We start from the raw sequence: 14,662 nt of genomic DNA, 5'->3' as shown, positions 1-14,662 counted from the left end.
TGCCTGCCCAGCACTGCAGCCATGCCGCCTGGCTCCCTGGCACACTAGGGTGCTGCAGCCACGCTGCCCAGCGCTGGGGGCGGGGGCCACAGTGGGGATGCTTTGGGCTTCTTTGGGGGAGGAGGGGCAGAACGGGAGGGGAGGGGAAGGGACTGAGGGCTAGCCTCCCCAAACGGCCAGTTCACTGGCTGTCCATGGTCAGTTTCTGTGGACTGACTTTGAAGACATGTAGCAGGGCTGAGTCAGTGGAAGGCATGCACCTTTGTCTCTTTCTCCTCTTGGTGGTGCACCAGAGCTTGCATTTAGCAAATTTGAGGGCACAATCATAAAATGAATAGATTTGAATAGCTGCTAGTGGATATATTTTGTGTACCCTGACAATGTGATTGCTAATATTTCCAGCACATGCCATAGTGGCTTTGATTAATACTACTTGCTATGGGAAGCTTTGTGTAATTTACATTGTTGAAATTTGTAAATAAGCATCTGCTTACCCCACGGAAAGATGTTGTAAGGGCCTGAAGCTCTTTATACATTTATTCCAGTGTAACTCCATTGACTTCAGTTGAGTTACTCTTGATGTACATCACTGTATGTGAGAGGAGAATCAGGCTCTAAAACGGGTTGGCAACCTTTCAGAAGTGGTGTGCCAAGTCTTCATTTATTCACTCTAATTTAAGGTTTTGCATGCCAGTAATACATTTTAATGTTTTTAGAGGTTCTCTTTCTCTAAGTCTATAATATATAATTAAATGATTGTTGTACGTAAAGTAAATAAGGTTTTTTAAATGTTCAAGAAGCTTCATTTAAAATTGCAGAGCCCCCTGGACCGGTGGCCAGGACCCAGGCAGTGTGAGTGCCACTGAAAATCAGCTCATGTGCTGCCTTTGGCACGCATGCTATAGGTTGCCTACCCCTGCTCTGAAACATTAATGTAAATACATAAAATAACTACTCTTCATTTATATCAAATCTATGAATATTTACTTTTTCTTAACTAAGTTCTTATACAAGCTGCTGACCACAATAAATTAGCTTGGAAATTTATCTTTAAACTAGTTCATCTGAACAAAAAGTCTCCAGTAAATAAATTTCTACTAGTCTAGGTCTCGGGTGTGACCATCAGTCAGAGTGTACTTGTATTACATTACTACATGTGTGTGTTTTGGAATTGGGAGGTAAAGCATGCAATAGCTCTTTTTTTCTTAATACGGTCTGAAGCAAAGACTTCATCAGGAGTGTATCCTGGAATTAGTGTTTGTTGTTTTACTTTTTACTTTTTTAAAATAGTAAAGGATGGGTGGAGGCAGATGTCCACTGGAAGCTAGTTCAAGGAGCAGCTGCAGCAAATGTTTAGTCTTCTGCTGACTTATGATATGATGTTGGAAGCTTTTAAAATGGCAATACTATCACAATACAGATACCTACCAAGATAAGTATCTAGGTTGATATCTCCTCTTGGTCTTTCCCTATTTAAAGTTTTTAAGAAACAATGAAATAGAGCCAGTTTAAAGTCAGCCTACCACTTTACATGCCATTACTGTGAAGAGCATATACCAGGGATAATATGGTCTTGTGACCAAATGTATGCAGTGGAGAAGCCCAATTGAAAACTCTATTTACAAAGGAGTGGTGATAGTCGTGCCTTTTGGTCAGAAAGGGACGTGATGATGTGAGGTCACCATGGTATAAACAAGAGTGTAGCCTGTATAAAGTGTGCAGCTAAAATAATTGTTTGAGTCACATCCAACATGTGACTTCACATGGCAATAATATAGTAGAAAATAATGCCAGAATTCTTAACCTGGTTCATTTCTTCTGAACTTGCCCATTACTAAGGAAAAGGGAGGTGATGGATCAGGAAACAAGAATGAACATCTGTTTAATCTTTGGGGCTGTGGGAAAAGCATTCTGTTTTGCAGTGTGTCAGAGAAGCATGTTCAACACTTCACTTATTTTTTAAAAAAATATTAAGGAATTAGTAGAGCTTATTATGCTAAGCCTAAGCTTCATTAGAACTCATTGTTATCCTTTTAATTAAACATGGAGGAAGGATTCAAAGCATAGTTTATTCTTCTGCTGATGCTGACATTACAGGCAGCTCTGAAATGTAACATTTACAGTCTGTGGTGTAGGGCTCATTATATACTTCAATCAGAGATTGAGGCTTTAGATAGTATATAGAAACAAGTAAAGGATTTTAAGTAGATGCTTCTGAGGCTTGTAAAAGTGAAATTAAACCTCATGTTCTTAGTCACAGTTTTAGAGTGAGAAGTTAAGAAATAGTCTAAATACATTTATTTAGGGTAGGATCCACAAACGGACTGAGGTGTTACAAAGCTGAGTGCCGCAGGGCCGAATGTTTAGGCACCTACAAAATCCAAGAATAACACTGTGATCCAAAATACTGACTTAGGTGCCTAGGCGCCCTATACAATGCATGGGAAGAGATAGGTGCCTAAGAATGAATTCTACAAAAAGCCAGCATGCCATGGTGGAGTTGCCTAAGCTTGCCAGTGGGAGATACCGACCAGAGGGGTGTAGCCAAGCCCTTTCACGCTCTCAGATATAGGTGCCTAAGTCCAGGCTGCAGGAAGGCAACTAGTTCTATTCAACAATCCACCTGGAGCTAGGTTGCTTAGGCACCTAATGTATTTCTTGTGGGAAGGAATTAGGTGCCTGCCTCTCTCCACACAAAATGGCCGGAGTGGAGGTGCCCATCTTATAACAATTAGCCCAGTGATTGGTGCCCTCTTGTGGGATGTGGGAGATCCAGGTTCAAATCCCTTTCTTTACAATAGGAGAGAAAGGATTTGAACAAGCCGCACAACAGAATATCCCATAGTTTAGTAGTAAGAGCTCTCTCCTGTGAGATGGGAGACCCCTGTTCAGATTTTTTCTCCCCCTCTAGCAGAGGGGGAGAAATGAACCCAGGTCTCCCACATCCCAGGTGAGTGCTCTACCCACTTAAAGGTTATAAGGTGGGGAACACCCTCTCTTCCTCCTCACAGGTTTTGAATGGGATCCAATCCAGTAGGCACCCTCTGAAAAACGTCTACAGGATTGTTCCCCACATTTGACTTAGGTAGTCAAATGTCTGTCTTCCCCGTGAGTTGTGGATTGCTTTGGGGCATAGACTAGACCCCTAGAGGGAGGCAGCAGTGCGTATGTCTAGAGGCAGAAACAGATTCACCTAGGGAGTTTTTACTCTGAAAAACATAAGAGTCTAGGTGCACTTAGGTTCCTACAGGGCTTGGTGGGAGTTTTATGCAATGCAGTGGAGCCAAAACTGGGACTTACATGCCTAAACCGGGGATTTAAGTGTCTGAGTCTGGGGTTTAGGTGCTAAGTACTTCCTTGAATTCTTTTAGTCACATATAGAGGGAAATACAGAAACAGAAATAGAAAGTTTTCAAGTTCTCTGAGTTTCTATAGCCAATGGTGAATTTTATGGATACACAGAATTTTCAAATATGTTCAAACAAAATATACTTTATAATCCTTATAGTGTTTTTAATTCTGTATACTGTATTATATGTGTTGATACACCATGTTTCCCAGGTACCAACTGAAATGGAAGAAAGTGGATATAAATTGGCAGAGCATACCAGGACTTTTTCTAAACACTGCTCCACTGAATGAGTGAATGGTTTGAAACTGACGCATAGTGCTTCTGAGAATTTATCAAGTTCACTTTACTGCTCTGCTCACTCAGAGTGCTGAGAATACTGCATTGTGGTTTGGTTAGAACCACAAAAATATTCACAATTAGCCCTGCTTCAAGTTTGAAATATAATCCAAAACCAGTAGTGTTTCACTAGAGACTGTGCTTTTGAGCTTTATGCATTGTTTGTCCCTTTTTTCCTTTTTGCTCTAGCTGCCCATCAAATTTTTTCTAGTTGCTCATGAACTGTTCATGGCATATTTAGAATTCAAGTCTGACTTACTGGGATAGGTTATATGAGGCAAGTCACAGGTTGAACGCCCCATAATGTTTTCTCTTCATCTCTGAGTGGCTGAGTGTATTCCATGTGATTCCGAGGTTCAGCCAAACTCACAAGAAAAAAAAAATCTGATAGTTTTATCAGAGAAGCTACAGTAGAGTTGATATCTTTCTGACCAAGTTTAAAGCAAAATAGTGGAGGAGTCAACAAGACGCTTTTATCGAGTTCCTTGTGTGACTCTTGCAAGTCATGATTTTGTGGATCTATTACCTCCTGTAATTCCTTTGGGAATTGTTTTATTTTATATTTGGCCTGACAGAAATTTACTTTTGTATAAATGGAAGCTGCTTATTTGTTTTGCTAATATGTGAGATCTCTTGTTGCATATTACTGAGGCCTACAGGGTATTATGCTGAGAAAAAGGCCTGCACATATCTTTATAATTCCCTGTGTTAGTGGGAAGTGAGTTAGTGGCACATTTTGCTTCAGATAATTCTCTTTTTTTTTATGAGGGGAACTGTATTTGTATAACTGACATAATTCTATTTTGCTGTCAGACTGAAGTCCAGTTTATTATTTCTGGACAGAAATACTCCAAAAATGCCCTCACTCATTGCTTGGAAACTGCCTTTATTTAAGTTTAGTCTCATCTCATATGTCTTATGCATCATCGTATTTCCCACACCACATGGTTGGTCAAAGCCATGAGAAAGTGCAGCAGCAGCAGCAGCAGCTGTGGGTAGCATGCTCACAAGAACAACTGACAGCATCAGATGGACACTGCTGGATGCAGTGGGCCAGAGGTGGTTCCTTGTTTCTTCAGCACTGGCCATTTCCCAACCTGGCATTTCTACTTCGAAACCTCTGAGAACTTCTTCCCTAAATATCCTTGTGACAGAGATTTGGTTGTAGAAAGCAAAATATAACAATGAGTGGAGATTGTCCCTCAGTAATTAAGAATTAGGTAGGTTGTCCATTTAGAAAATACAATCCATGAGGAAAGTATTTGTTACTTTCCTGACTGTGCTTCTCATTGGCACTCCATGGTATTGTTGATGCCTGGTGATGTGTTCTATGTAGATGTCCCTCGACCACCTGATGGTATCGACACCATGAGATCACCTTCAGAACAAACAGTCTGTATGGTAACACCCATTGTTTCATGTTCTCTGTGTATATAAAATCTCCCCACTATATTTTCCACCGTATGCATCCGATGAAGTGAGCTGTAGCACACGAAAGCTTATGCTCTAATAAATTTGTTAGTCTCTAGGGTGCCACAAGTACTTCTTTTCTTTTAACGGATACACACAAACACGGCTGCTACTCTGAAACCAGAGCAAACTGAGTTTTCAGTGTAAGGAACATCTGCTGAAAATCCAGGCTTCAGGCATCAAAAATTGATAGGCTGTGGGTGGCCAAGAATCCACCTTATCAGAGTTCTTTTCTGATTTGTGTTGCTCTGAAAAGAGATCAGAAGCATGTTCATTGCACCAGAAAAAAGACAAGGAACAGGAATTACAATCCAGTGCATTGCACTAACCCTTAGGACCTGTTGCTGAAATGCTGGCATTTGACTTGTTGCCCTTCTCTCATGTGGAGAGTTGATGGTGGCTGCAGTTGTGAGGTGGCAGGAGTTGAGCAGTGGGGGCTGGATCTGAACTGAGATTGGTGGCAGGTGCTGGTTTGCTGGGTCTTCATCCCCCCTGTCCAGTCTTTCAGTTACTTACATCAGCTCCCCCAAAAATGTAGGCTGAATGTTCGGCTTGAAGTTTACAGTTTTGATTCAGATTATTAAGGTTCTTAACTGTTCAGCATCATATTATCAAGAGCTGATTCTCATAAGCACTTTAGTGCATTAAACCCGACTTGCAGTCACTTTGCCAGTCTCTAATTTGTTCTCTCAGCATGTCAGACTTTTGCCCATTTGAAGGCGCTATAATAGAATTCTATCCTCTGCAGTTTTTAATTAGCAGATTCAATTGTAGCTTTTAAATCTAAATTGTCAATCTTCCTGATTATTTATACATTATCATTTGTGTTTTTAACTTGCTTGTGTTGACTTTGTTGAAGCCCTACTATGTACATATGAATATAACTAAATCAACCAACCAGCGTCTTTTAGGATGTTAACCCAGCATTGGTATTTACATTTTGACAATCTAAATTATGCCTGTGGTTACAATTGTGAATCTGTTGACTGAATTAGCCATTTAGTGATATCATGTTTGATCTGGTTTGTCTTTTGTTTTAAACCGTCTTGCTGTAGTCTAGTAATTGTTGTCATGTGTGAAGTTATAGTTGAGTGATGAATGAAAATGACTATGGAAGTCTTAGAACTTTTCAATACTGCTGGAAATCCCCTTAGCATATATCCAGTCGGTGAAGAGTTGAATACGCTTCATTTCCTCCAGTAATGCCCTGAAATATCTAATTCAATACTTTTCCATGAGCTCACACACACTCTTGATAAGTAAATGTTAATGCAAAACTTCTAACCGTTTTCAGTAGGACAATAGGAAATCAATAAGAAATCTGGACAAAAGTAATAAATATAGGCTTATTTGTGTCAACTTCATTAGCTCATTAGTCAACTATTTCCCCTCCATCATCATAACCTTACATTTTTCTGGGCTGCTCAGTATCAGACAACTTCAGCAATATTTGTTTAGATGGCCTTGTTGTGGTCTGTTTGTATTGGAATCACATTTTGTGGCCTGTGGAGAAAGCAAGCTCCTTTAATTAAAAAAGGGGGTACCATATAACTCTGTTATTGCCACTCATTATTAGACGGATATGTTGCGTTGCCCTGATATTTAGTGATGACATATAGTAAATTTAGAAGGTAGCTAGGTATAAATTAATATAGAACTATCATATAAATAGATGCAGGAAATTTATAAATTTACAGTCCCCAATGTCAAATTTATCAATTTGGTCTTGAATAACTACAGTGTTTGCTAGATAGTCTCTTGCTTTTAGGCAATTCAACTGGGATTTTCCAGCAGGACCTTAATAGAATTTGAACACTTGAATTAACTTTACTGAGAATCTTGAAGCTTCATTCTCCTGAGACTGCTTTGAAGTTTTAGAGAGAAGTGAGGGATGAGTAAATGACCCTGGAGGGACACAGAATTGGGGGACTTGTGCTGGGGACCATAATTTCACAACCTGCCATAACTAAATATCTAACTGCTGGATTTTACCTGGTCCTCGTGGTACAATGGGAAAGGTCAGAGTTAAGGAGCCTCAAACCCTTCTTGTGCAGCTTGTTTAAGAATCAGGCAGAATTGCAATGGGGAGCTGCAAGATGTTTCCTCGTGCTCTTTCTGGAGTGTAGTGCCTTCGCGTCACGCCCCCATGCAGCTCTGTGACTAAATGGCAAAGCTGAACACTGTGATTGCACAAGACAACTGCCTGGAAATATAAAACATATGAAACTGGAATGTATTGCTAATGTGTAGCTGGAATGTTTTCCTCCTCACCAGTTTAGTTGGCTAAATAAAGCTCTAAATGTCTAAATCAGCAACAGGTTTCTATGATTTTCTGTGCCACACAGGCAGCGGAAGGCCAGGGATACGGGCTGAGCAGCGGGTGACATTCAGATAATCAGCAGAATGATATGCTTGCTGCTGAAGACTATAGAAACCAAAACTCATGTCGGGAAATTCTGTGGCACTCTGGAGCTGTTTATTTAATTTGAAGGTTTATTTTATGATTTGTTTACAATTATGGTTATTTTAAGAGGATTATAATGCCATGATTAAGGCTTAGTTTAAACCTCTATTCTCAGCTATTTATAACTTAGAGAAAAATGTGTCTATGCAGAAATTTGGCATACAGTGTCCCAGGATGGATAGTCAGTCCTTTTCTCTCTTTCTAAAATTTGGAAAAAAAAAATCTTTGACTGCTTTCTGTTTTGAAGGGGGCAAACACTTTTTTTTTTAGTGGTTTTATATGCATTTTGTTCTCTCTTGGCAAAGCCTTATATGTGAGGATAGGGGAACAAATTTTCCAGGCTTTTAATCTTTTATGTCAACCATTTCCTTTTTGAATTCCAAACAATGTACTTTGAGTAGTCGTTACTATTTAATATAGCCAATACATAGTTCAATAAATAGTAGCTACTCGATATTTATAATAGCTATTTCTTATATTTTGTTGCATCTGATTCCATAGAAGTATTTCATATAAAATGATTAGGTCAACATTTGCTCTTGAAACGAAAAAAAATTGCATATTTGCTTATATGTATAACATAAATGATTGTATAGTTTTATAAAATTCCTCCTCTTTGTTTTACCCCATCAGAATGTACAGTGTGATTTCATTTTTCTTTTCTATTTGTTTTGCGTTGGGTTTTTTTTAATGTCGTGTGGATTGACTGCTGGGGAATTTTACGTGTCTTCTTCAAATCTTACACTTTTTAATGTGCAGTATCAGAGCTGCATTGAATAACTTCTGCTTCATATGGTTCCCTGTGACTGGGGAGGTGGAGGTTGAATTGAACAGATTTGTTCCCCATAAATTACATGTAAAGTTATGAAACAAAGTTGGACATATGTTCCGATGGAAGCCATGCACTTGCAGTAACTCCTAAGCCCCAGTGGGAGGAAGAGACGAAAAGGGTCAGATATGCTCTTAGGTTCTGGTCTTTGCATGTATTTGCTGTCCCCAAACAGAAGTAGGTCTCCTCTTTTCCTCCTTCATTGAACATAACTGTCCAGTGTCCTGTCCTACCCAATGAATATTCATAGACCCAAAGGTCCTTCATTATATTTAAATAGTTCTGGCATGCCATTTAGTGTGAAAGACTACAGCTCTTCCACTGTGTGGCAACCCTTTCTTTTCACAGCTGTTAAACACATGCTAGCCAGACAGCTGCTTCTTTGTCCCGCTCTTGTCTGCTTGGATCCACTTATACTACTGTATCCCCCATGTACCGCTGCTTGGTTGCCACCTTAAAATGTCCACTACAGAACTGTCGTCCTCACCACCCTCCCATCATCCTCTGAAATTATTGACCCAGTGCCCAGTACAAAGTAGCGTTGGGCTATTGAAATTGGTCTGAGGGTTTGGCCCATTGATTTCTATGGAAGTCTTGCCACAATAAGAACTGAATAAGGATTTACAGAATTTGGTCCATAGAATGAAAAAAATATGGCAACCAAAGTTTTTTATGAAATTTTTTCATGCACTAAATATAAGATTCAGTTCATTTAATCCATTTTAGCTCTTATTTTCAGCCATAATCACAATTTTATTCATAGCTCAGCCGTGGCATTTGTCATGTAACAACAATTACCAGATAATCATGAAAATACCCAGATGTATGCCCTTTTTGCTGAAGCCTTGCCATATTTGTAAAAAGAACGTTTTTTAAAAAAAGAAAAACAATATGCAGCAGATGTGAAAGTTTTACCTTCAAATTTAAATAGGTTTATATTCTCAGTGAGTGTGGGCTCAGCATGGGCCAACAAAGTTTTAGCTCACCAGATGTTGAATGTGATCTCATAGATGCTATACAGCTGTTTTCTATTTATTTTTTTACTGTGCTCAGATAAATGTACACTAAAAGCATTGATTTTTATTGTATTTTTGGAATGATTGTGCATATTACTACAGTGAATTTAATATAATCTGTGGGGCACATATGCACACAGCATCCACTGAAATCAGTGGGAGACAATATGATAATGCTATAAAGGTATATTACTGTGCTGCTCTGTCCCTTTCCAATACTTCACTGGAAAACAGAAGTTCTCCAGCCACTAGGTTGAAACTGCAGTGACAGTGCAAATAAGACTGGGTTGAAAGATGGATTTTACATCTAGTTGTGAATGCTGTGAAGTTAGGGGTTGTTTTTATTCTTTGCAAGAGTGACTTCTCAAGTCTAGATCTGGTTTCTGTGAAAGCTGTGTCTCCTGTATTCATGAGTCTTCCCCATTGGTCCACAGTTTCACAGATCTTGGGAGACAGGCCAGTCCTTGCTTACAGACAGCCCCCCAACCTGAAGCAAATACTCACCAGCAACCACACAACAGAACCACTAACCTAGGAACCTATCCTTGCAACAAAGCCCGTTGCCAACTCTGTCCACATATCTATTCAGGGGACACCATCATAGGGCCTAATCACATCGGCCACACTATCAGAGGCTCGTTCACCTGCGCATCTACCAATGTGATATATGCCATCATGTGCCAGCAATGCCCCTCTGCCATGTACATTGGTCAAACTGGACAGTCTCTACGTAAAAGAATAAATGGACACAAATCAGATGTCAAGAATTATAACATTCAAAAATCAGTCGGAGAACACTTCAATCTCTCCGGTCACTCGATTACAGACTTGAGGCTGGCTATCCTTCAACAAAAAAACTTCAAAAACTCCGAGAGACTGCTGAATTGGAATTAATTTGCAAACTGGATACAATTAATTTAGGCTTGAATAGAGACTGGGAATGGATGAGTCATTACACAAAGTAAAACTATTTCCCCATGGTATTTCTCCCCCCCCCCCACTGTTCGTCAGATGTTCTTGTTAACTGCTGGAAATGGCCTACCTTGCTTGTCACCATGAAAGGTTTTCCTCCTTTCCCCCCCCCCTGCTGCTGGTGATGGCTCATCTTAAGTGATCACTCGCCTTACAGTGTGTGTGATAAAACCCATTGTTTCATGTTCTCTGTGTGTGTATATAAATCTCCCCACTGTATTTTCCACCAAATGCATCTGATGAAGTGAGCTGTAGCTTACGAAAGCTTATGCTCAAATAAATTTGTTAGTCTCTAAGGTGCCACAAGTACTCCTTTTCTTTCTGCTAGTTTAGTGGAACTTAGCGGTCCTGGGAGATCATGGAGGGAGTGGCTTTCTCTGAAGTAGCAAGAATTAATCCCATAAAGGGCTTTAACTGTGGAAATGAAGACATTGAATTGGACTGTATTCAGTGCAGTGCAGAGATCACAGTGTCTTCCAGAGCTCTTGACAGTATCATGTGCTTCCACATTATCCCTGCCCCAAAATGGGTCTGTAGTAATGTGCCCAAATTTAACCATTTGAATTGTTTTTAAAGACGTACAGATTTTCTTCCTAAACTGCTGTAAAACCATTTCAAAAGGTCCTGTGAATATTTAATTACATAGAGCCTTAATTACAATAGCTCCCCACCAGTCCATTTGATTCAATATCAGACCCGCCAAATAACAAACAAGGGAAATTTCATTTCCCTCCATCTGCTTTTGTGCCCCACATTCTCTGTACTCGACCTTCTACTCCTTGTATTTTCCTTAGTCTTCTGACCTTATTGCTGCCTTCCTCTCCTCTTCCCACCTCAGCTTCCCACCTTTTTAATCTGCTCGTAAACCTATAAAAGTTTTCTTCTTGTCTGGCAAGTACCTTTTTCTATTCTCTTTCAAATCTACTGAAAGTCTACCTCTTCCAACATGTCCTTCTTCTATGTCATCATTAATAATCTCTTCACCCCTCCTCTCCTTGACTTTTGTGTCTGTCTTCTCTGATGTATGGCTCAGTTTTTTACAACATTTACACACATGGGTAACTGTATTCTCATCTTAATTAATTAGCCTCTTACTCTACCTTTTCATGTTCTCTGTATGCATATATATCTATCTTCTTACTATATGTTCCATTCTATGCATCCGATGAAGTGGGCTCTAGCCCACAAAATGTTATGCTCAAATAAATTTGTTAGTCTCTAAGGCGCCACAAGTACTCCTTGCATAATGACAGGTTTCAGAGTAGCAGCTGTGTTAGTCTGTATCCCCAAAAAGAAAAGGAGTACTTGTGGCACCTTAGAGACTAACAAATTTATTTGAACGTAAGCTTTCATGAGCTACAGCTCACTTCATCGGATGCATTCAGTGGATCCGATGAAGTGAGCTGTAGCTCACAAAAGCTTATGCTCAAATAAATTTGTTAGTGTCTAAGGTGCCACAAGTACTCCTTTTCTTTTTACAAGTACTCCTGTTCTTTATTCAGTTGAGCTCACATACATAAATGTTTGCAGGATTGGGCCCTTAGTTTCTAAGATTTTTGACATAGGAAATATGTTGTGTGTCATAAAGCACAATGTTCATTTAAAAGAATACATTATGTTTAATAATAATAATTTATGACCCTGATAGAGAAATATAAAATGAATGCAAATAAACTCTGCTCCTTCACATCTCCCCCCATCCAAGGTGTGCAACATGGCCTCACAGAATTTTTTTAAAGGCACCCTGCAGGCATGTTTCTTTTGCTGTTGATAAAATGACTTCATATCTGGGGTTACAAGAAGCAATGATAAAACTGTTAATACGTTAAACATGTATTTTTATTTAATAGTGAATCTATCATTTTGTGTTTCAGGAATTTCAAATATCTGGACTTCCTGACTATGTTAAAATTGTAGAAGTTGGGCCAAGAGATGGATTACAAAATGAAAAGGTAATTTATGTCACCATCCATTTTTGCATTGTTTCCATGTGGATGCTTATCATTATGTATAATGTATATGTCATAATTTTTAATCCTTTTTCACCTAATTAATTGGTTATTAAATTGGATATTTAAAATAAATAGCAAACCATGACTGTTTTGTTGTGTTGAGATATGTTTGCTTTATTATTGCACCATCCTCCATCTCTACTCCTCCCATTTGTTTTGTCCATCAGCTTTATGATGTCATAATCTAGATTGAAAACTCTTTGGTGCACGAAGTGCCTACCACTCTGTGGCACTGATCCCTGTTCAGCACTCTTAAATGATACAATAATAAATTAAGGCTTTATCATCCTTCCTGAAGAGCAGCCTATAGGAGAAGAAAAATAACTTGCCATAAACTGTGCAAGATTTCTGTTTCTTGACCTGGTACCTGGGATGGGAACTAGATGGTGGCCTAATGTAGTGGGAATAAAGCTGGGCTATGTAAAATTGGACCCGAATGCCATGGTTCCTAACCATATCCCAGAATAAAACACCCCTTTCCATAGGCAGCATGGCAGATTCATGTACCTCACCATGGCTAGAGCATTCATATGACATGGGAAAATTAATTACTGTAGTTTTTTTTGGCTTTCTTCCTCCTAGTGGACCAGTATACAGCGATTGCTTCCTAGGTCCCCTCTAATCTGTGGAGATGCTTTATCCCCACCTCTGCCATCTCTTGTAAAGCCATCTGTTTACAGTGTTCTCATTGAATGGCTTCTTCAGACTCCAGGGAAGGGGTAAAGAATGGAGTGGGCACATGCATACTGCTTCCTGGGCCATTTTGTGTTTGCTACCCACTGCCTACCCATAAGGGGAAGAGTATGTGGTCATGGTTAACTACTTTTAAGTGAATTATGGATGCTTATTTTGTACTGTGGGCATTTTATTTGCAAAAGGTACTTCTTGTATGACAGATATTTTACAATGAAATGCTTCCATATCCATAGGTTACAGTTCCCACAGATATCAAAATCAAGTTAATCAACCGACTTTCCAAAGCAGGCTTGTCTGTAATAGAAGCAACCAGTTTTGTTTCATCAAAGTGGGTACCTCAGGTAGGTGAAATGCACACAATTGAGAACTGTTTCAGTTTACATGCCACACTATTCAGAAATGAATTAATTCTCAGAAGAGTCAAAGCAGTTGAGTTTTCTCACTCCTTAGCTAATAATTACATGTAAGAGTGTACAACTGAGTTCACCTACTGTGTTTTGTAAAATTAGCTGTTGCAGTGAGATCCCTTCTATAGTTCTAAAGCCTTAAATCCCACCTGGTCCATAGGGAATTTTGGGTCAATTTTTAAAGGTATTTAGGTGGCTAAAGATGCAGCTATCTTTAAAAAGCTGGCCCTTCCTGAGTGGCATGCAGGGTGAATTCCAATGAAGCATGCTGAGCTCTTTTAAAATAGACACTTGTTTTTCTCAGATGGATGGAACTGTAAGGCTCCAGAACCCTAAAGATCTATTGATATCATTATCAATGTTTGGCATCTGTCTATGATGATATGGAGGTTATTCAATAGCAGTTATAATATGTATGTTATATGCTACTTTTGCTATGTACCAGCAGAAACAAGGCGTAAAATCCTGGCCTCACTAAAGTCAATTAAAAAATTCCAGTTGACTTCAATGGAGGCAGGAGTTTGCCCAAGGTTTGATATTGTAGACTAAGTCCTGATTGGTACTCAGTGCCTTCCAAAAGATGCTAAGCATCCTCAGCTCAACTACAGTTGATTGTTGTTGCAGTTAAAGCTGAAGAAAATCAATTATGATTTATATTTTTTAAACTTATTTATAGAAACCTAATTACACACTTGCATGCCAAAAAATACAGGCTCATTTGAATTTATAATTTCTGGGTGCAATTAATCTGATTACATACACATGTCAAGTAATTGCATGTACAAATGATCAATTATGTGTCTAGCCATTTGTGAATGCACTCACCTATTTAACACATGCAGACCCAGTCATTCCATATAGAAATACACTTGTGTTTTGCATCTGTGATTGTTTGATGGTTCATGGCAATCAGGTCTTGTGCATTTAATAGTTTGTGCTTATGTAAATTAAAATACATGCAAAGGTATATCAAGCATTTTTTAAAACTTTCTAAGTCTAAAATGTTTATTATTTTAATTAACCTTTATTTCATTCTACAAATTTAAACAGAAAAGAAATAGCATTGCAACTAGTACAACATTCATCATCCATGCAAACAGAATTTAGT

General features: G+C 39.0%; 1 protein-coding gene across 7 annotated transcripts in view; it reads left to right on the top strand.

Annotated features, from left to right (window-relative positions):
- Window positions 1–14,662, top strand: part of HMGCLL1 (3-hydroxymethyl-3-methylglutaryl-CoA lyase like 1) — a 117,158-nt gene that overhangs the window by 17,917 nt on the left and 84,579 nt on the right. For 5 of the 7 annotated variants that reach the window (XM_038397786.2, XM_038397787.2, XM_038397792.2 and 2 more), the window contains exons 2-3: window positions 12,314–12,391; window positions 13,381–13,488. In XM_038397786.2, the coding sequence (XP_038253714.1) occupies window positions 12,314–12,391; window positions 13,381–13,488 (186 nt within the window). The remainder of the gene's footprint in view (window positions 1–12,313; window positions 12,392–13,380; window positions 13,489–14,662) is intronic. The other 2 variants (XM_043510387.1, XM_043510388.1) reach the window with 1 other exon arrangement.

This window comes from Dermochelys coriacea, chromosome 3 (genome assembly GCF_009764565.3).
Source record: "Dermochelys coriacea isolate rDerCor1 chromosome 3, rDerCor1.pri.v4, whole genome shotgun sequence".
Taxonomy (NCBI): Eukaryota; Metazoa; Chordata; order Testudines; family Dermochelyidae; genus Dermochelys; species Dermochelys coriacea.
Note: the sequence above shows the minus strand (reverse complement) of the source record. Positions and strands in the feature narration are given on the sequence as shown.